The 22,593-nt window shown below is 31.4% G+C and overlaps 1 protein-coding gene across 1 annotated transcript; it reads left to right on the top strand.

Moving 5' to 3' along the window:
* Position 1: 1 nt before the first annotated feature.
* LOC129305491 (alkane hydroxylase MAH1-like) lies at positions 2-12,158 on the top strand. The gene is made up of 3 exons (XM_054945505.1): positions 2-325; positions 407-511; positions 12,024-12,158. Exons 1-3 carry the CDS (start codon positions 2-4, stop codon positions 12,156-12,158), a joined length of 564 nt encoding a protein of 187 aa, XP_054801480.1.
* Positions 12,159-22,593: the final 10,435 nt, after the last annotated feature.

The following is a 22,593-nucleotide window of genomic DNA, read 5'->3' as shown; positions in this document are numbered from 1 at the left end:
CATGGTTCTTTTCTTTTGGCTTGTTACTACAAACCCTTTGGTGGAAGCCAAGATTCTTGAAGAGATCAAACAAGGAAAGGAAGTGAAAGATCAATTATATCTCCACGGTGCTCTCTGCGAAGCTTTGAGGTTGTATCCACCCATACCCATAGTACGAAGGCAAGCAATCAAACAGGACAAACTTCCCAGTGGACACGAGGTTGGTCCTAATACTGTGATACTATTATCTTTGTATGCCATGGGAAGGTGTGCAGAGATATGGGGAAAAGATTGCTTGGAATTCAAGCCTGAGAGGTGGATCTCAGAGAAAGGAGGCTTTCTTCAGGTACCATCGTACGAGTTTTTTAGTTTCACTGCAAGACCCAGGATTTGATTAGGCAAGAACCTGTCCTTCATTCAAATGAAGATGGTGGCTACTGCTATCTTAAGGAATTATCAAGTCAGTGTGGTAAGAGATCATCCTGTTACTCTTGCAGTTTCAATATTGCTTAAGATGAAGCATGGCCTCAAAGTTCGCATCACAAAAAGAGAACAATTAATTTATGGAGAGGCAGAAGAAAGTAAATTATATTTGTGTCAAATTTGAAGTTAATGTAGTTGAAATTATATATATGTCTCTGTTTTTCTTTGATAATTAAGTCTGTATTAGATGGGTAGGATCTTTCTTGCTCTCTCCTTCCTGTCCTCACACAGGTGGGTTTAACAAAACATGTAAGGAAAAATAGGACCCAGGAAAGGACGGAACGGAGGAGGTAGATCTTGCTTTTGATGAATGAATAAAGTATAAGAAAGCCAATGATTGGCTTGCATGTGATGCTATAAATTAAGAGACGCGCCTGTTTATGATAGGATATTTCTCCACCTTTCCTTTCCTTTGTTGTGAGTTCTTAATTATATGGCTTAGATATGAATGTTTGCAAAGAAGGGGTGAATAATTATTAAGAATATAATGGTCTTCTGTAATAGATTTAATTTGTCCTTCTATATGTGTATGTATACATATGTCATATGTTAACGTTACAGAAGGCATGATAGATAAGGCAGTGGGGTTGATATACAGCAAGGTAAACTGTTGGGATATCTACTCTTAATGGATCAGGTCTTAGCACAAGCCCAATTATAAAATGGGGCTTTGTTAGAATATTGAGAAAATATGGGTTTTTACATGCGATATCCTTAGGCTCTTAAATAAAATTTTCTCTTGGTACTTGGAAAATAATGGGAACAGTTATCAACTGTATACGCAGGATTTCCGTTTTCCTTCATGTGTGAAGGGTATTTGAGAAGGCAAAACCATTTTTCCGAGCACACTGTGTGAGATGTTGAGGGAAAATTATCGCTTCTTGAGTGCTCTCCTCTCTCCTCTCTTCTGGTCGGTGCATTTGTTATGAAGCAAGGACTAGGTTTGAGTAACTCCGTTCATCTGCTTAGAGGAATTATTCACTGCAACTCATAAGTATGTTTTCGGACTCCATATTCCTGCATAAACTCAAAATAAAATAAAATAAAATAAAATTAGCCTCTCAAACTGAAAGCCTCTTCAGTTATAATTGCGCTTTGATTATGGATGCCATTTTTTGGTTTGACGTGGTATTTATATTTATTTGATTTCTTTACTATGATATCTTTTACTCTGAAATATATTTTTTTTTTTAAAAAATAAAACATGTGCTCTTTACATTTTATAGTTGATTAGGACTTGCGTGAACAAATTATATTATCTAAACTTATATAGAGCCGCTGGCGCTGCTTCCCAGTGACAAATTCGGAATATAATGGTTATTGTGTTATTATTTTTCATTTCAATTGTTATATTCTACAATTCATTACAGTGACCCAACCCAAAAATTCAACATTAGCTCAAAGATTTCAGGTTTATAATTTCAACAGCAAACTTCCTATAATAACTGTCCAATGGCTCATAACTTTCCTTGTGAAAAGGATTTTAGGAGTGTCCTAATTATATAAATGGGTGTGTTGAACACCCCATTAAGCTAGGTTTTTGAAGAAAAAATAATGATCTCATGACAAAATGATATTAAAGTTAGACTTGAGTTTTGCCTAATTAGTATGTTCTTTGATAGGACATTTGACATGGACATCATAGATTAATCGGGGAAGTTGTTACATCCCACACTAAAAGTACTTCAGGAGGGTCCTAACCATATAAACGAGTGTATTGCATATCTTACTGAGCTAGGCTTTTTATAAGAGAGTAATGGTCTCATGACCTATGCTTTGGATTGTAATGCCAACAGTTTTGATAATTAAGGCTGGTTTCATTATTTTATTAAATTTATTAAAATATTAACATATAAAAAAATAAAGGTTTATTAGTAATAATTAGAATTATTATTTTCAATATTAATAAATAAAATATATGATGAGATTTAAAATTAAAATGAATAGTAAATAATAAAATAAGTATAATTACTTTAATAATTAAATATTTTTGGGCAAATAATCAATACATATTCTGAGGGAAAGGGTAATGTTGGGTCTATATGTCTTGTGACCCATCAAATGGACATATATCATTCATACCCTATCTAATAAAAACATGTCATGTCAATGAATGTAAATATAAATTGATTTTATTATTGATGATGATAAAAAAAAAAGAAAGAAAGTAAAGAGGCATGCATACCATTCAAAAAGTAAAACCATTAAAAATAATAAGGGTTTTCAATATAATAAATACAAGTAGCACGTAAAGTATCACCAAATATGTATATTAGTTCAATAGAATGGATAATATGTTACCTTTAAGGCTCTATTTGTATGGTGAAAGAGGTTTTAATAGAATTAAAATTAGAATCGAAATCATAATCAAAATAAAATTGAGTTGTAAAAAGATGTTTGATATAGAGATGAAATCCTAATATAATTTTAATAAATATATTTATTTAAAATAGGAAAAGACAAAAATGTACTATCAATAAAAAAAATGGGAGACCTCTCCTTCATCCATCTCCTTTAAAGTCGATGGCAACAAACCACATCTACCGCTACTAGATTAGAACAAGAACCCTGGTGCATAACAAAAGAAGAGCAACAACATTACAAATAATAACCAATTATAGAGCAAAGAAAAAAAATCTACTAAAAATCAAAACTTAAAAAAAAAAAGGAAATGTCATCATTGGAATGTACGGTCTCCATTACTAATCTCCACTTAACTTCAAAATCAAGGTAATTAAGAAATTAACTCCAAAGAATTGCCAAGTTTGCAAATTTTATAATAAAAGATTTCAAAACCTTCAAATCACAATTTAGTGCAAACCAAAGCATAATAAATTTATGGAAGTTTGAGATATTGTTTTAAAGCAAAGTATTTGCATTTCCATTGAGAAAACAACATTTTAGTGCAAAACAACAGAGGTGTGCCATGGCATGTTTGCCTCTGTGCCATGTGCTATGGCTCAAACTCTTCATATGCACCACGATACATTGCACAATTTTTATAGCACTATTGTTTTCATATGATAGCAACTAGGGCGGACTTTCGATGTGCTCCATTTCTTAGTTCGATGTTCAAATGAGGCATTCTAAGTGTGTACAGAGAGCTTTTTTTGGCTCTAGCTAATGGCACTAGTTTCCCAATTATATTATTTCTCAATAAAAAATTAGACACTTATTTCTTAATTCACTCCTTTTCACAATTCAAACACAATTTAGGTGTCATAAGTTCATTTAAAGTGCCAAAGCCCTAAATACAACCTAGACCACAATCAATAGACTATAATAAATTTATGCAATATATCACATCATACAATTACTACTTCTAACACATGTTCCATTCAACCCCTTAATCACAAAAAGAGAAGGGGAAGCCTTAATAGCATAAGTCATTTATTAAATCATTGTATACAATCAACATAATCACATAATTTTTCACCTCTCACTTGTACTAGTATTTTGGCCCTTTCTAAGTTTTACAATTAACATATACACAACCCAGGGCCCAAAATACATAATTAAACTTAACATTCATATAATGCAAGTAAGTAACTATGAGTTGTCCTAGTTAGCAATATCAAAATGGATTTATACGCATAAATATTCAAATTAAATGAGGCCTACTTAAGCCTCATATTATTTCTCTCGATCTTGACTCAATGAGTTAGCTCTTGTAATATTAAAGAGAAAGGGGTGAGTATAACCACTCAGTAACTAAGGTTTATCTAACTTATATTAATACAAGTCAATCAATTTAAATAAAAATGGCAATCTATTACCATACTCACATCATTCTAGCATGTTCAAAACATATATTCACATTTCATATCCATAACAGCATATATTCAAGAGATAATGGCATGATAACTCAATTTCATATTGATATAAAACTAATCACATGATTTTCATCATTAGATCATAATACAGATAACCATGTGCCCTTAATTCATAATATGCATGATCATACCTCTTTGATATCCTCCTTATGCCTTTAACATGAAACTGAGAGCTATACTATGACATCCCGAGTTTTAATTCCCTAATTAATTAAACCTAATTAGGATAATTAAGTAAATTAAAGTGGTGTATGGCTAGAGAGGTCTAATAATTATGTTTGATGCTATTTCAGCCTTAGTTATGGGTCTGGTATCGAGGCAAACCACTTGGGCATTGAAAGGAGAAGAAAAGAAAAAAGTTGAAGTTGCTGTGCCACACACCGCAGCATATAAATTATCTGCCATGGCGCACAGCCATTTCTGAGTGAGGGAAGACCTCTCTGTATGATGTGCTGCAGCGTGTTGTGCGTTCGCCACGGCATATGGCTATTTTCTGCACTTTATCAGACACGAAATGAGATAGAAAAAGAAAGAAGAGAAAAGAGAGAAAGAAGAGGTGAACTACAGCTCTGTTAGGGTTTGCTTGGGGGTCACTTTGAGAGTATTTTGAAGGCTACAAACACCCAAGGTAAGTATCATACTCATTAATCTTTCCTTTTTCTTTCACATTTATAAGTTTATAGTTAGGGTTTGATAGTGAAAGTGGGATTTCAATCCATATAGGTTATGGGTCTCAATTTGTTGACTCAAATGGAGTTAATGGGGGTAAATTAGATAATTTAAACCTAGGTATGATGAGTTTTGGTGTTTTAAGTTGTTAGGAACTATAAATGTCCAAAAATCCCATTTATTATGGGTGGTTAGAAGTTGTGACACCATTAATGGGAATTTAATGGCTCATTAATACTATTGGGAGCTAAAAGTAATTATTAAACTCAATAGTTAGGCTCCACCTCTTATAAAACGAATGTTGGATAGTTTAGGAATAAAGATGGAGGCTTCACTTGTTGAGTTTGTTATGTTGATGGAATTCAAATTGATTGATTGCAGCTTTGGCTCTTGGTTACCTATTGGAGTGGAAATTCAAGCTTGAAAGCTAGTGAATTGAGGGGTAAACCTTTGATCTCTTAAATGTTTAAGGTAACCAGGGGAAAAATCTACTTTGAGTAGTTATATGTTAATTGATTGCTAATTGGTTGTGAATATGAAATTATAAATGTTTACATGCATGTGATTGGTTGTTTAAGTAAGAACTATATATTAGCTTCTTTGAGTGCATGAAAAAGCTATTTTTGGGCTTGAAAATGCAAGTGCAAAATTAAGAAAACTGTATTATGAATATGCCTATATTTTTAGAGAAATAAATGTGATGATATGTAGAAATAGTGTTGTGTTAATAAGAAATGAATTTTAAAAAAAACATGAGAGTAGACATTTGAGTAGTGCAAGGTCGTGAGCCCAACATGATTGTTGTAATAGTAAGTATATGAAAGGAAAAAAGTAAACTCAAGTGAAGTGATTATGGCATGATTAATGGTGGGAGTTCGTCCAGGGATTTGGGAGTAAAGAAAATTCATATGATAATTAGGCTGCCCCCTAGTGCACAGGGGCTATGGCCTTGTCCCACTATTTATCGAGGGACTATCTCATAGTTTATTGAGGGACTAAAACCTAGCTATCTCTACCGGTTCAATGAGAAAAATAGCTTAGGGTATAAGACACCCCAGGGATTTGAGAATGGGGGAAGTCGTGGTTTGAGAGTGAGTTCTGTGATCTTTGGCTGAGTCACACCTCACGATTGGTAAACTTGGATAGTCCAATCACACGAATAGAGCCCTAATCAGTATTATAACCCACGATTTCAGTCTGAAAAAATAAGAAGGATATAAGGTTAGTAGATTATTTCCTAAGTAAATATATGATGTGTCACACGTGCTAAGTGGTGGCAGGTCACAAGAGTGTGGGTCATGTCATATTATCTGAGAATATGGAAACTATGAACCTAATTACGTAAGTTAAAGAAGCCATATAGTGATAAATGGTAAATTATGATACATAGGAGTTTGATTTTCATTTTTGACCTCCTTGTGCATGCATTGACTTTATAATTGATATATAACTACATAGGATAGGTTTAACCTTAGTTACTGAGTGGTTAGACTCAACTCTTTTATTTAATACTTTTCAAGCTCTAGCTCTAATGTTGAAAGGAAGAAGACTAAAGAGGCAGGAAATTAGCACATCCCTTCTGTATGCCTCTAGTTTAGTTCTAAATTGTGTAATAGTATTTGAATTACCAATTCTAGGATGCATATTACCTTACTTGTACTATTTTGATTGTTAAAAATGTTAGAATTGTATTTTGAGTCCTCAGCCTTTGTGTATGTTGTCATATATATGTTTATAGGGCCAAAATAGTAGTGCAAATGTAGAAATGAAGTTTGAGCATGTTTTGAATGATTTGAGTAAAATGCAATGCTATTTTACCTCCCCCTTTATTTTTGTTAAATTGGGGTTGAGGAGTGAATTTTAATTATAATATTGTTTTAGTGCTTGTGACGTGTTGTATTGGTAGTCCTAGGTCTATTGGACATGGCCCAGGTGTTAGGAAAGGCTTTTGGCACTTGTTGAGGATTTTGGACAACCATTTTGTGTAAAAGTGTTGAAATGTGGTCAAATTGTGTTTGGGTGTCCAACTTCCTAGTGTGATTTGTTTTAGAAGTAAAACCCATGACATTAGTTAGTACAGGAAAAGAGCTTTCCGTAGACACATAGATCACGTCATTCGAACGTCGGATGGAGAATTGGGGCGAGTCGAAAGTTTCTCGATTCTGTTATCATTTTGACAGCAGAACCAATGAAAAATTTGTGGAACACACCGTGGCGCATGGTGCCAGAGCCATAGTGCGTGGCATAGAGAGCAACATATTACTGCCTAGAGTGCGTCTGCCATGGCGCATTGCTCTGTATTTTAGTACATAATTTGTTTTCAACCATTTTCGACTTCTTTCACTCCTCTGAGGTATCCCATGCTTCTGAAACTTGTTTTTTACTCTGATATGAAAGGTTTTGATCAATTTTTAACCTACTTCTAATTAGAAAACTTGGGATCCTTTTGTTTTTAGATTAAAACTAGTAATTACTCTTTGGAGCTAATCCCTCAATTACCATGTGCTTTATTTGCTAAGTGTGTTTAGTGGAGTGAGAATGTTGTATACACACCAGGATCGTCCATATGATGAGATTGCCATAGCCATTCACATGTGAGAAGCTACCTAGTTAAGGTTGCTTAACTCACTTATGGGTCACAATTTCCTGCAAAATCTCACACAGTGGAGTGTCGTTCTCCCTAAACTAGCTTTCTTGTCAAACAAATAAAAAATTAGTTAAGTTTGAGTCCCTCTTAAAACAAGTGGGATAGTTCCTTGTTGAACAAGTGTGGTAATAAATTAAATAAACCTAGGTAAGCCATCAAGCTCCAATGGTAGCCTTACCATGTGGATTTTAAATGCACTACTCCTTTTCTTAGGTGAACTCTTACCTCTCATGATCATGCTATGCTAAAAATGCAATAACTCATGGCATGAAAATACTCAATATACAAGCATGAATAGTATCATCATTGTACTCAAGTCATAAATGAATATCACATAAACACATATAAACAAGTCATTGAACTCCATTTCACTTTGCATTGTTGAACTCCTCACTATACACATTCATTGAACTCCATATAATCATATCTTTGAACTCTACACAATCATATCATTAAACTCCACACGATCATGTTATTGAACTCTATAAAACTATATTATTAAACTCCACAAAATCATATCGCTGAACTCCACAAAATTATATCATTGAACTCTACAAAACCATAATATTTGATTTTCAAATATTTTATGCCACACTTGCATTTTAAATAATTTTACACACTTCAATTACAATATATAAATAAATAAATCAATTAACAAATAAAAGCACAATAGAAATTTTCCTTAGTTACCTCAAACCTTTGATAGGTCAAAGGTTTGTCTCTCAAATACACACTTCCAAAGCTTTCACAAAGTTTGAATAGTGCCAAGTTGTGATGACTCTACATTTATTCTATCACACCCAGGGTACTAAGAATGTGATCAGCATTAGAATATGAGATAAACTCACATTCTTTAAGCCTTAATTAACCAGAGATTAAGCTAATATAGAAATAAATAGTTTATACTAATCAATGAGTTTATGATATAAATATATATAGATACACACACACACACACACACACTCTCTCTCTCTCTCTCTCTCTCATATATTTATAAAGCTTGTAAGGTCTTAAATATTTTGTAGAAATTTTAGTAGAATCTCTCCTATAATTTAGACCTTCCAAAAAATTTCTACAATCAATAAACCTGTTAGCCAATCTAGGAAGGAGCTTAGCTCCATACCAGCAGACTTAACAATAATAAAGACTAGGATCTAATTATAGTATATGTGGAGCATTAAGTTGTAATTTGTATTATATAATATATATTTGCATCAATAAAATAACTAACACATGCTTCCATTATTCCAAAAAGTAATAGAGCTCTTTATTGATCAGCTAGAAGTACAGGTTCAGCTATAATATCTGAAACTAAAAAAATTTTTCAGTAAGTAGCACCCCAATCCAAATTATAGATAAAACTTGTAAAAGTAGCAATTAATAAAATTTAGTTTAAAATAAATCAATGTAATATTAAAATACATATTTTAACTAACAATAAATGAAAAGTTTCTCAACAATATGACTGTAAAATAAACCAATAATTTTAAAATGTTATAGGCTATCAAGAATCATACAACTAATAAAAATATACAAAAAGAATTCGAATAATGATATAGTCAAGAAAAAATGTTTATAAATAACTAATATAAAACAATAAATTTTCAAATCTAATCTAGGAGGAAATTTACCATATAAAATCATATACAATTAAACAACAATTTTTTTAATAAAATAAATTTAAAAATAATAATATTTGAAAATTTTACATTTTAGTAGGACTTAATTAGAACGATTAATAACCGTAGACACATAGTTTATAAGGGTCAGTAATCAACAAGCATGTATACATGGTCCACGAGGGTAAGTCACTGATAAGTACAGCTTAAAGCCATGAAATAATTAAGCATGGCTAAAAGCCATGAAACAAGCATAGGCACAAAGCCTACGAAACAAGCGTGAGCATGAGCTCACGAATATTCATCCCTCCATTCCACTTGTATAGGCCTGCGTATAAGGCTAACACCTCTTATCAAAGCATCGTATTAGTTAGGTGTATCATGATGTATTAAGGGCTAATGGAATTCAATCTCCTTAATCAAAATCAAGCATGTATGGATCTAAACATCCACTTTAAAATCATTCTTTTAAAAATATAAGTTTCCACTATTAACTTCCCTTTCTAACATTTTTTTCCATGCACGAATCATCTTATTAATAGATTTTAAATCAAATAAAAATTTAAACAATAGGATTATTTTGAATAAATAATCGATTTATTACATATTGAATTCAATAGCATGACTGCTTGATAAAATAGAATAATTTCATTAATAACCCAATTGAATAAAAATAAGATCGATAAAATAAGATAAATAAAGAGGACTATATAAATTGTAAAGAAAATAATAACAAAGACTTTAAATAAGGTATTAAATAAAGATATTTTAAGAAAATTTAATTGGGATGCACTCACACACTTGAGGAATTATCAAGAATTGTAAAGCTTGCTTCTCTTAACTTTTCACTTTAATTCTAATAATGTCCTTAATTTTTTAACAAATAAATTATAATCTTAAAATCATTTATCAAGTAATTTTCAAGTCAGATCTAGAAATGAGCACTTTAATTCTAAACTAACCACCATGCCATTATGTTCAAATATAATTTGTTACAGCTTTCTCATCTACAATATAAACTTTCAACCCAAAATATAAATTTCTCTTTCATTGTCAATAAACTCAAGTTTAAGTATATCAACTAATTAACCTTACCATTCTCTTAAGCATTTAAACAACCTCTTGGGAGAATTCCTATTTGCTCACTATAAAACAAATTTCCATCCATTTCAACTTTTTATCCTCATCATTTAATTCCTAAATCAAACTTCTATACACTGCTATAGCATTATTAAGATTATAAAACATCACAATTACTCATACACAGCCAATAATTTTCTAATCAAATTAACAACTTAACCATAGCCCAACAAGAGCAAGAGAAAACCACGCTATTCATTTATGCCTTCTTAATGCTTAATGAACCACCAGAGAGCAATATTTAATTTGATATTATCCATTTTAGGTACCCCAAGATCCCAACCAATAATTCCAACTTATTACTTCTCTATGTAATTGCACATATAGCTTTCCAAGTGGTATCCCATAATTCTTCTAGACACTAATATAAAAAAATTAAACAACCTTGTTTCTAACAAATCCTTCTATGTAATTAGACACATAGCTTTCCAAGTGGTATAGAGAAGGGAGTTTTGTGCTTTGATGACTTGTGCATCATGACATATGGCACAAAGCCCTTTTCCTTTATTTTTCCCACTTTTTGATGTTTAGATGACCTGACTTTGCCTTGGATCCAATTCTAAGGCTGATCACAACCTAAAACATATGTTAACTCTCTGTAATCACATACCATATTAATATACTTAATTAATCTCACTTGCTCAGCCATTTAGGGGTTAAATTCTCTAGAATGTTATAATTCTTCCATTCTTTTAAGAATTTTGTCCTTAAAATTCATATGACTACTATTACATACCTCACTGAAATAGTTGAGGATATAATTGCTTCATTTTCTTTTAGTCTCCCACATAGCGTCTTTAAGAGTCATTCCCTTTCATATCACCTTAACTAGGCAAATGGTCTTATTCCTTAGCTACTTCTCATTCACATAAGCTATTCTCTATAATTCAGCTTAGTAAGTTAAATTCTCCCATAGCTCTAATTTTCAAGTTTGAAGATATGAGATAGATCAGGTTAGTACTTTTTGGGTTGAGAGACGAGAAATGCAACATGTATGCTTGCAAAATGAGGTGGAAATGCAATCTAATAAGCAAGTGTCCTAATCCTTTCCAAGACTTTAAAGGGACCAATGAAATGTAGAGTCAACTTCTTAGTTTGAATTGATCTCTCAATGCTTGTCATTGGGGTGACGTTCAAGAAAACATAGTTTCCAATCATAAATTCTAATGGCCTCCTATACTTATCAGCATAGCTTTTCTATTGACTCTAAGTAATCAGCAGCTTTTACCTAATCATCTCTATTTTTTGGATATATTTTAAGTAGTTTGATCTATTAAAGTAAGACTTAAAATACTTATCTCATTTAACTCAATTCAGCAAAGTGGCGATTGGTATTTCTTACCATATAACACTTCATAAAGAGCCACCTAGAAACTTGAATGGAAGTTATTATTATAGGCAAACTCAGCCAATGGTAGGTACTTATCCTAACTAGCACTCTACTTGATAGCACATGCTCAGAGCATATTCTCAAGTCTTTAATCAGTTCTCTCTGTTTGGCCATTCATTTGGAGATGATAAGCAGTACTAAATTTCAATTTCATTTAGGGAAGATAGGTAGTACTGAAATCACAATCAAAAACATTTGTTAACTCTCTATAACTATATATCGCATTAATTTACTTAATTAATCTCATTTATTCATTTAATTAGGTGTTAAATTCTCTAGGATGTTACATGAAATCCAACAAGATTGAAGAAGATGAAGAATACTCAAAGATTAGAGGTAAATCTTCAATATCTACAAAGGTCATCGATGATGACGATGATGATGAAGACCAAGATTGAAGTTAAAAGAGGAGATCGGTGCAGGTAATGATGTCTTTAGGCTTTATCATCATGCTCTGGATCTGGGTCGTGGCTTCATTATCATCCTCTAAAACTAAGCACACAATTATTTTCATCTAGAAACTATATCATTTTAGAAGAGAGCATCATTAGATCATATAGATATTGCCTTTAGGACCTCATTCAAAAAATTAAAACCTCTTACTAATGAAATGGCTAGTTAATGGCATAGAAGAGTTAGAGATAATGGCAATGGTGAGTGACAAAGGTGAAGGCAATGGTTGCAGATTATGAAGGGTAAAAGAGATAAAAGGTTAAATTCTAGACAATTTGTCCCAATTCAACAAGGAGGAGGATGAAATCCAATTCTTCCTTTTTTTTCCTTAGAATTAGGATTCTTAATCTTGATTAATGTGTACCAAATGTCATTCTATTTAGATTTCCACCATAATTCCTTTTCCATAGTTAGGATTCTATACTACCAAATAAGGTCTAAGTTTCTCAATTATCAACTCTGTCTATATATATATATATATATGTATATATATAATTCCATCTTATACTATAGCATACTTAGCTTGTACATATAGAAAGCTAAGCCCTCTAAAATGATGTTCCATTTTGCACAAACTAGTTCTGCTTTTCGTAGCAGTACTTGTCTTCTTCCTTCATTATTACCTCTATAAATAATGTTATGGAAACCCTTTCTTCATAGATTGGCCTCTATTAGACATGCTACCACTACTTTTTTGTAATTATTACCTTCAGGCTTTGCAAAGGCAAGCAGGCACTCAAAGCTTTATTAGACCTTGGTTCACTCAAATGAACTATGTGTTTACTTATGACCCTATGAACATACACTATATATTGAGAAAGAATTTCATCAACTATATTAAGGGGCCTAACTTTAGAAAGATTTTCACAGCTTTTGGAGATGGAATTTTGACTTCAGATTTAGACATGTGGAAAATCCAGAGGATAATTCTCCATTCATTATTTTAAACTAGAAGGTTTAAGAAGTTTAGGGAGAATATGGTTTGAGAAAAGGTAGAGACCTGTCTCATTCCTCTTCTAGATTATATGGAAAGAAAATGGGTTGAAGTGGATCTACAAGACATGTTTAATCTCTTTAATTTTGACACTATCTGCTCCATAGTCTTAAGTTTTGATCCAAAAACACTAATACTTGATTTTTGAGAAGTTGCATGCATGAGATCCTCTAAGTTGGTGTGAGAGTTTATATTCTACAAACACATAATACCTAAAAGCATTTGGAAGCTTTAAAGATGGCATAGAATTGAAGCAGTAAATAAGAGGGCTGAAGCATTAAAAATATGTTTGACCAATTCCTTCTTGAATGTATAGCATCTAAGAGAGAAAAATTAAGTTGAAAAAATGAAGTACATACAAAAAAGGATGACTTGCTAACAACTCTTATGAGGGATGAACTAAGAAAAGAATATATAGATGATAATTTTCTAAGAGACACTACTTTTACTCCTTTTGTTGTAGGTAGAAATACTGTAACTTCAACTTAAACATGGTTTTTTTGGTTTGTTGCCACACACCCTATTGTAGAAGCTAAGATTCTTCAAGAAATTAAAGAAAAAAGGGAAGTGAAATATCAAGTATATCTCTATGGACCATGGAGCTTCGTGTGAAGCTTTGAGATTATATCTTCCCTTACTTGTTATGTGTAGGCAAGCAATCAAGTACAACATTCTTCCTAGTAGACATGAAGTCGATCCTAATACAGTGATAATGATATCTTTGTATGCAATGGAAAGATGTCTCAGAGAGAAGTGGAGTAGTTTACATGCCATAATACAAGTTTATAAATTTCACTATAGGACCTATGACTTGCTTGGGTAAGTACTTGTCCTTAATTCATTCAAATGAAGATAATAGCTTTTATTATCATGTGTGACTATCAAGTCCATATGGTAGAAGATCATTCTATTTCTCCCTCACTTTTTATAGTACTACAAATGAGATACGGTCTTAAGGTTTAGATTAGAAAAAAGACATTCATCAATATGAAGGTAGAAGAACATAATTTATTTTGTGTTCTATGTTCGAATTTGCTAATCTTTTTTGTCATGACTTCTTTTCTACTTTGTTAATGTTGTTATGTCTATATTTATTGAATATTTGAATGGACATAATCAAGTCATTGATTGGCTCTTGCATGTACTTACTATTAATTGGCATGATGTTATTGTTGATTAATATAATCTAGGGAGAATAGCACCTAAGGTTGCAAGATAAATGAAATTAGCACCTAAGACCCACTACATTTTGAATTTATTTTGCAGGCCTAAAAACCTTACGTGAAAATATATTTTTTTGGTGAAAAAACTCATTTGCCACTCATTTGAGAAAATAACATCATGCATAGGACATTATATTATTAATATATAGACCTTATTATGTTATATATGCACATTTTGTTATTCATATACTTAAAAAACTTGTACATTATTGTTCAACCAAATCATATAGGCTATGTATTAATGAACATAATGTGTTGTTAATGTATAGATCTTACAAATCTTATCATGTTATATACGGATATTTTATTGTTCATATGCTTGGGAAACTTATACATTATTGTTCAATTAAACGACATAAGCTATGTATTAATGAACAAATTGTATTGTTAATGTATGAACTTTATCATATTATATACGAGCATTCTGTTGTTCATATGAAAACTTATACATTATTATTCAACTAAATCACACAAGCTATATATATATATATATATTAGTGAATGGATATTGTGTTGTTAATGTATGGGCATCGTCACGTTATATATAGACATTATGTTGTTTATACAACTTGGGAACTTGTAGAGGTGGCATTTTACCCATCTGTACTCCCATAACCCATCCAAAAATGGTCAACCCATACCCATTCATTAAGGAAGAAAAATAGGTATGGACAGGTATTTACCCATATGTGAAAAAATGGGTGGGTAACTAGTAAGGCCTCAGGTGGCTCGTATCCGCCTATTTATAGTCACCTTTTTATTAGTCTGAAAACAAAAATACTATCAAAGTTCAAAATTCAAACACCTATCATGTCGTGCTCTAACTCTTTACCCTATTCAATTTCTCCCTTATTCGCCTAAGTCATGCAAGAGACTTCAACTTCACCATTCACCTTTCTCCACACTCTACCTCTACCATCAACCTTAGCTCTAGTGTAACAGATGCATGCTCACATACCTTCTTGTTAGACTATCATCCTCATCTCTAACATAGTAGTCCCTCTACCATTGTAGACACACCAAAATTCATTTAGTCATTCACTATTAGCTTCAGCCTATCTTTAGTTCTTCTTAGGTTATTGCTCCCTCCCTATTGTACTCTTTTCTCTTATACTTTTCTAAAGTTTTGATTTTTGAATTAGTTTGTCTAGAATCATATATCTAAAGATGGATTAATGTTTTCATTTTTCAAGTCTAGAAATATTTTATTCTAGAGTTAATTGTGATTTATGATGATTGCTTTCATATGGATGTGACTCTAATCCAAACACATTATTTTTCAGCTTCCATAGAAGCATGTACGTGTAGCTACATCAGCTTGATCATTGATGTGTTTTCTTGTGAAATATTTGTACCTTTAGAAAGTGTTCGAGGTTTCTATGGGCTCTTTCTCTAAAGCTTTAGAAATAGTTGTAGGATTGATGCTACATATTACATAATGCTTATAATAGGATTGTGAATACCGTATTTTGTCTAGGCATTTTTTTTAAATTTGATAATAAATAATCAAAAAATATAAAAATATAAAAATAAAATTTAATCCTTTTTAGGATTATATTTTAACAAAACCAAAAATTTTTTATTTAAATTTTTGAAAATCTCTCCAAAATTATCTGCTCCATTCAAAATATTAGGAGCTAACTTTTAAGAATCAACTCTTTTTTGAATTTCTTCTTTTAAATTTTGTTACATTCCAAAAAAAGTTATATTTGCTTAATTCAAACTCAGATTTGTTTTCTAATTTTAAAATTAATAAACATAATTTAAAAAAATTTTTATTTTTTTAAAAAAACATATATATAAAAAAAACAAATAATAACCGATGGGTTAAACCTTAACCCATCGGTTTTTCACTCACTCAGTCAGAAGGGCCACACAGACATGGTAGAACAGCAGAATAGAGATGATTGGTCATAGACGTAGAAGGAAAGTAGTTGGAGCAAAATGAAAAAGCAAGAGAAGGAAGGAAATCAAGGCACGCGCACGAGGAGAAGACACAAGAGCAAAAGGAAGACTCAGTCATACAAAGAAGAAAAGCAAAAGAAAGCAAAAGTTATGGCTGATTTAGAGGAACCCAGAGACGAAGAGTGCACACGGCAGAACAAAAACGGTGACTCAGCGGAAGAAAAGGAAAAAGCAAGAGATAGAGACGGTGATCTGAAACTGAAGTGTGTAGCGGTGAGTAATCTCTCTTCCCTTCCTACTCTCTATATAAAGTCTGCTCTAACCGAAAGAAAGGGGAAAAAACAAAGAGAATAAAAAAAAGAGAGAAGAAAGCGATTAGAAGATTGTTGAAGAAGGAACCGAGGATTTGAGATTTTGCTTTTGCCTGGGGAGAGAAGACGAGAAGGATCGAGGAAGAAGGGAATTTTTGAAGGATTGAGGACTGATAGGTTTGAGAATTCTTTCATTTTTTTAGTGATTTAAATTCTCGTTCTGCCTTCTGATTCCACTTCACGTTTTACTCCATGAAATCTGATTTGTGGGGTGTTTGTCTTATTCAAAGTTGTATGGATTGAAAGGCTAAAATCATTTTTCGAACATTTGCTAAGTTTGCTTGTAATAAGCATGATGATCCTGTTCTGTTAGCTAGTTTTACGTGAATCATGTATGTTCATGCGTTGTGTTTAAGATGCTAACAAAAATGTGACACAATAAAGTATGCACACCTAAAATTAGTAAATGTAAGATGCTCAAATCTAATTCCATATCATGAGGTTGAATAGTCGAAATCATTAGTATACTTGTTTCATGGTTTGGCTACCTTGGAGATTGTTAAGAAGTTATAAATAGGACTGCTTTTTTTAAAATGTTACATGGAAGTATTTAGGTAATAAAACTTGAAGCTCATGGTTTTAACTTAGATGTGCTCGGCTTTAAGGCGTGGTTTGAACTCATTCTCCTAAAAGTTCAAAGTATATACTTGCCTTACAACATTATAGGTTTTTCTTTTTAGAATTAACCATTATGATTAATTTCAAAAGTTTCACTTTATGTTGTTTGAACTATCCTAGCCGCAGTTGCTCATGTCCTAAATAGCTTAAGGAGAATGTTTTTTTTTTAAATTGCACCTGGTTGTTCCTTGAGTCATACTTATAAAGATTACTAGGTTGCTTAACAATTAAAATTCAAATCTGCATAAATGTGACCATATGTGATTAATAGACATAGTTTCAAATGTTCAAATAAATTGGTTGAGTCTCCATAAATAAAATGATTTCATTCTGTATAAATCAACAAGGTCTTACGGGCATGAGGATCAATCTGGTATGTATTTATATGAATTCCAAAGGCTCATCATTAGAATTCACTATCTTTTATAATCTAAATAATTTATTTAAGTTCCATGTGAGATTTCCAGAATCTTCTAAGAACTTAAATTAATCACATTATCGCGTAGGATAATAAGTCCTCGCAAATATAGTGATTTTCAATTTCTATATTAAGTAAATGATTTTTGCAAATAATCATATAATCTGATTTAGAAAAATTAATTAATCAAATTAATGAATTTAACTTGTAACCACATTTACCAATTATATCTTTTAGTCATGTGAGATTTTTAAATCTCCGTTGACTTCTAAGATAATTGTATTATCGTATGAGTCAATAAGACTCTGCAGATATAACGATTAAGTTTTTAAAATATATATATAAATTATATATTAAATTAATTAAATTAAAGACGTATTTAAATTTAATTCCTTTATCATGTGAGATTTTGGAATCTCTGTAAATAATTAAGATAGTCATATTACCGTATAAGTCAATAAGGCTCTGCAGGTATGATGATTAAGAACCTTTAAAATATATATACACACACTTAAAATATATTTTTAACACTTAAAAATGTACATAAGAATATAAATAAGTAAATTAAATTGCCAAACTCTTTTATCGTGTGAGATTTCAAAAGCTCCGGGGATATTTAGAGCAATTGCATTATCGTATGAATCAATAAGGTTCTGCAGGTACTGCAATTAAGATTCCCAATCATAAAACATAAAGAAAAATAATTTTAAACCATTTTCTTTCTTTATTCCAAAAATTCAAAAATGGAGAAAAATAATTAAAATTAAATCACCTTTTGCAATTTAAAACACACATATCAAAATTTTAGAAATTGTTTTATTTACAAAATGGTAAATTATTTCTAATTAATTTATCTTCAAAAAAAAAACTTTTACCAACAAATTTTTAAGCTCGAACTACGTGGACTTTGATCTCCATCACAGGGTACGTAGGCCTTAGAATCAGATTCTGAGTCAAGTCCGTCCTCCCTCATAAATAAATAAATATTTCTCACTTAATTCTTATCATTTTTATCAAACACATGAATACAAAAAGGAATTAAAATAATTATAAAACCATATTAAAAGAGCACAACAAAAACTTCAGGTGACCGTTCTGACAAACGGGTGTTGTGGGGGGCCTAACACCTTTCCCACACTCAACCGACTCTCGAAATCTATTCCTTTGATTTCGCAGACTACACTTATCCTCCTTTTAAATGGTTTCCCGAGATTTACTTTAAAATCTTGGTGGCGACTCCTCGTTCGATTCGGTTCCCACTGCGAAGGCTGGGACCTTCGCTCGTGTGCCGTCCGCGTCGCATTTTTCCGGGTGTGACAAGGATTCATCTTGTCTATGAGTTTACAACATATCACATTAACACCTATCATAGTAATTTTGTTCAAATGAATTTTTTTTGACTAGAATCTTATTTCCCATGGGGCATATCAAGGGGAAGTTTCCCTTTCAATATGAAGAGTCTGCAAACAACGAGAAGGGTTTCTAAAAAATTGATGTTCTTAGTGTTGTCTTTAATCATTATAATTATAAACAAACTCATGAACACAAATTTTTCTTCTGTGTTTACGTTAAGTTTTATACTGTAATTAATTTTTTGATCACTATGACATACTTTTGCAAGTATACTTTATTAAATTAATTTAAATATCTATGTTAAAGTATGGCTTTTAGGCCTAGCACCAACTATTTTTTCTTCAACAAGATTAGACTATTTAGAATTAAAATTATTGATCCTTATTTATTTACTGTTAAATTATTGATCCTTGTCTTATTCACAAGTTTAAACTTTTAGAATGATGCTACTTATATTAAATTAGAATGGGATGAAAAACATATATTCTAATTGATTTTTTTAAAGAAGCTGATGCTGTAGACTTAATGACTGGTCTAGACCTACCCGTACCTGCCCATACCCATTAAAACGGGCGCAAACGGATATATGCAAGTATGGGTGGATGGCCACCTATTTAGCAAAAATGGGTGGGTAACAGGTAAAGCCATAGGTGGCATGTTCCTACCCATGTACAACCTTAGGAACTTGTATATTATTGTTCAATTAAACTACATGAATTATGTATAATGAATGGGCATTATATTATGTTGTTAATATATAGACCTTGTCATATTATATATGAACATTCTATTATATATGCATATGAGAAACTTTTACATTTTAAATGAAGGGAAATGAGTTTTTTTACCATAAAATGTATTTGCATCTAAGACCTTTGGGCCTGCAGAATCAGTTTAGAATATATTGAGCCTCAAGTGGAAATTTCTTTGATTTGGAACCTTAGGTGCTATTCTCCCTAGAATTGATGTTCTTTTATGGATTATTAAATATAAATACAATCTAAAGTTAGGTTGGGAGAAAAAAAAATTATGAGGTGGGAACGGGCTCGTAAACATACGAGCAAAAAAATGAATCCAGTTTTGAGCAAGGCTTTATTGTCTTCCCATATAGGTACACTGATCTAGGTTGTGGCCTGCTTGCTCTGGTTTGGTGCAGTTGACATTGAATATACAACTAAGAAATTGAATGATATTAGATGGATAGTGATTATTGCCCAGATCTGATTAAGGAGGCTTCATGGATGTACCTGGCCCGCTAATTGCTTCAACTGAGATTTTGCCCTAAAAATAAGGGTGAAGCCCCTGCAAATAAAGTACTGTAAATTAAATAAAGAAATATAGAAGATGACAGGATTGAAAATTATGATTTTAGATTTATAATTGATTTTGCCATGTATAAATTATGTTTGGATATTTTTTGAAAAACCATAAATTTAAGTTTACAATTGATTTTGGCATGTAGAGATATTTTGATATATATATATATATATATCATTCATAAAATCATAATTTTCACTTTTAAAATATCGATTATTTGTATTATCCAAACATGCACAAAAATTCATACTCAAAATGGGAATATTGACTAATTAATAAATATTAATATTGGTTTACAAAAAAATATATTAATATTATACTGCAATGAAGAAGACATCAGCAAACCTACATACGAGGGTTGCAAAATCTTAGAACTCAAAGACAAATGTGTAAAATATTAAAATTTAGGGATAAAGAGGCTAACATCTTTAGGATATGGATGCAAAATATTAAAAGTAATACACAATTTTTTAATATTCACCCTTTGTCCCAATGTCGCCTCAACTCTGTCAAGGAGCAAGGTGAGCCTTTTAAATTTTATTTGGAAAGTAGCTTAAATTTTTCATTCATTTTATACCATTTAATTATTATTTTCACAATATTTGATATTTGGTTTATTATTTATTTTTATATATTTGTATCCTTTAAGATTTAAATTTTTTAAAAAATTATAATTTTATTTTCACAAAATTATATTTCCATGATACGCAAAGTTTGTCGTAAACCATTTCCTCCGGTCCTATATAGGTCAATTTATTGAAGAACTTTATGATTTTTTTAATATAAATAATGTTGTGATTTTTTTATACAAAGAATTTTGTGATTTTAAATGTAAGTTATTTTACAAGAGTTTGTAGAACATTGATTGTGTTATTTTAAATATGCCCCTTTTCTCAATTCCCAGTGAGAAATTTGTTACTCCTGTCCTATATATGTTTCTTTTTTTCAATTTTATTTGGTATATCTATTAGGGATAAAGATGAAAACCAAAGCAATCATTAAACAATAATTTTAATGATATTGTTTGGACTAAATATAAAATGTTGTTCAAATAGGTTATAACGCTAGTTGGGCTAAATAATTAAAGCGTCAAGCCCGATATAAACCAAAGGGGCCAGCCCCGAGGTTCAATAAAAGCCACAATAAGTAAATATGCTAAAATCATGTTAGCTGCAAATATTAAACCGTTGGCACGACGACACGATTTTAAATAATGTTGAAATCTACGCCTAAGTATTTCACTAAAATGGGCTGGTTATCAAAGTGGAGAGACCGTGCCATGAGTTTCATAAGATCCTTGATTTTTCAACAAAACATGCTAAATTTCAAGGAAAAGACTACTGCTATTTTGACACTATAAATAGAAGAAGAAAATACAGAAGAAACTAGTTAATACTCCATCAAAGACTCACAAATTTTATTTTTATTAGTCCTTTTTAGTTTTCAGTTTTTAGTTTGTAATCTTTTTATATTTTAATAAAAATTATACACTTGTTCCATCAAAGTCTTGTATCTTTTACACCCGACTGAACTGTGGTAAGAAAGTTTGAGACCCTTTTGTTATCTATTGAGACTTAACATTTTTGACATGCTTGATATTCATTGTTCAGTTACAAACAGATATAACTTATTTTTGTCGGTTCCAATTAATGAATTAGTTTTTTTTTTTTGGGGGGCCAGAAGTAACAAATTTATTAATAGAAATCTCAATTATAACAAAACAAGACTCGCTGAACCCCCAACAACAGAAAAAAACGAAAGACCCGAAAGAATTATTGGCATTTCCCTGCGAATCAAGAGGCTATATATGATGTGGTAGACCTTAAAAGTCAAAATCATGCTCCAAGCTAGCAAGCCTCTGGATCTTGTGTACGTGTCAAAATATATAGTCTGAATTATTAAGGAACATGATGATTCACTGCTAGGACCACTGCCCTTTTAGGAGGAATTTCTTTTATTTTAAATATGGATATTTTAATGACTTTGCATTAAAACTTATTTTTAAATCACTTTGGGTCGTTATCACTAATGCTTTTTTATACATAGGTAGCTTTTGCAAGAATATTTTTTTTTTTACTCTCTAAAATATAAATGGTCCAAAATTTATTTATATTATTTTACATTCATATAAAATTCTGGAGTATGATTCAGCCTCGTCATTCCCATGGTCCTCGTCTGTTT

The sequence above is a fragment of the Prosopis cineraria genome, unplaced genomic scaffold, assembly GCF_029017545.1.
Source record: "Prosopis cineraria cultivar Desert tree isolate PC_DT_omini unplaced genomic scaffold, ASM2901754v1 PC3, whole genome shotgun sequence".
Taxonomy (NCBI): Eukaryota; Viridiplantae; Streptophyta; class Magnoliopsida; order Fabales; family Fabaceae; genus Prosopis; species Prosopis cineraria.
The sequence above is the reverse complement of the archived record's forward strand: the minus strand, read 5'-3'. Positions and strand labels throughout refer to the sequence as shown.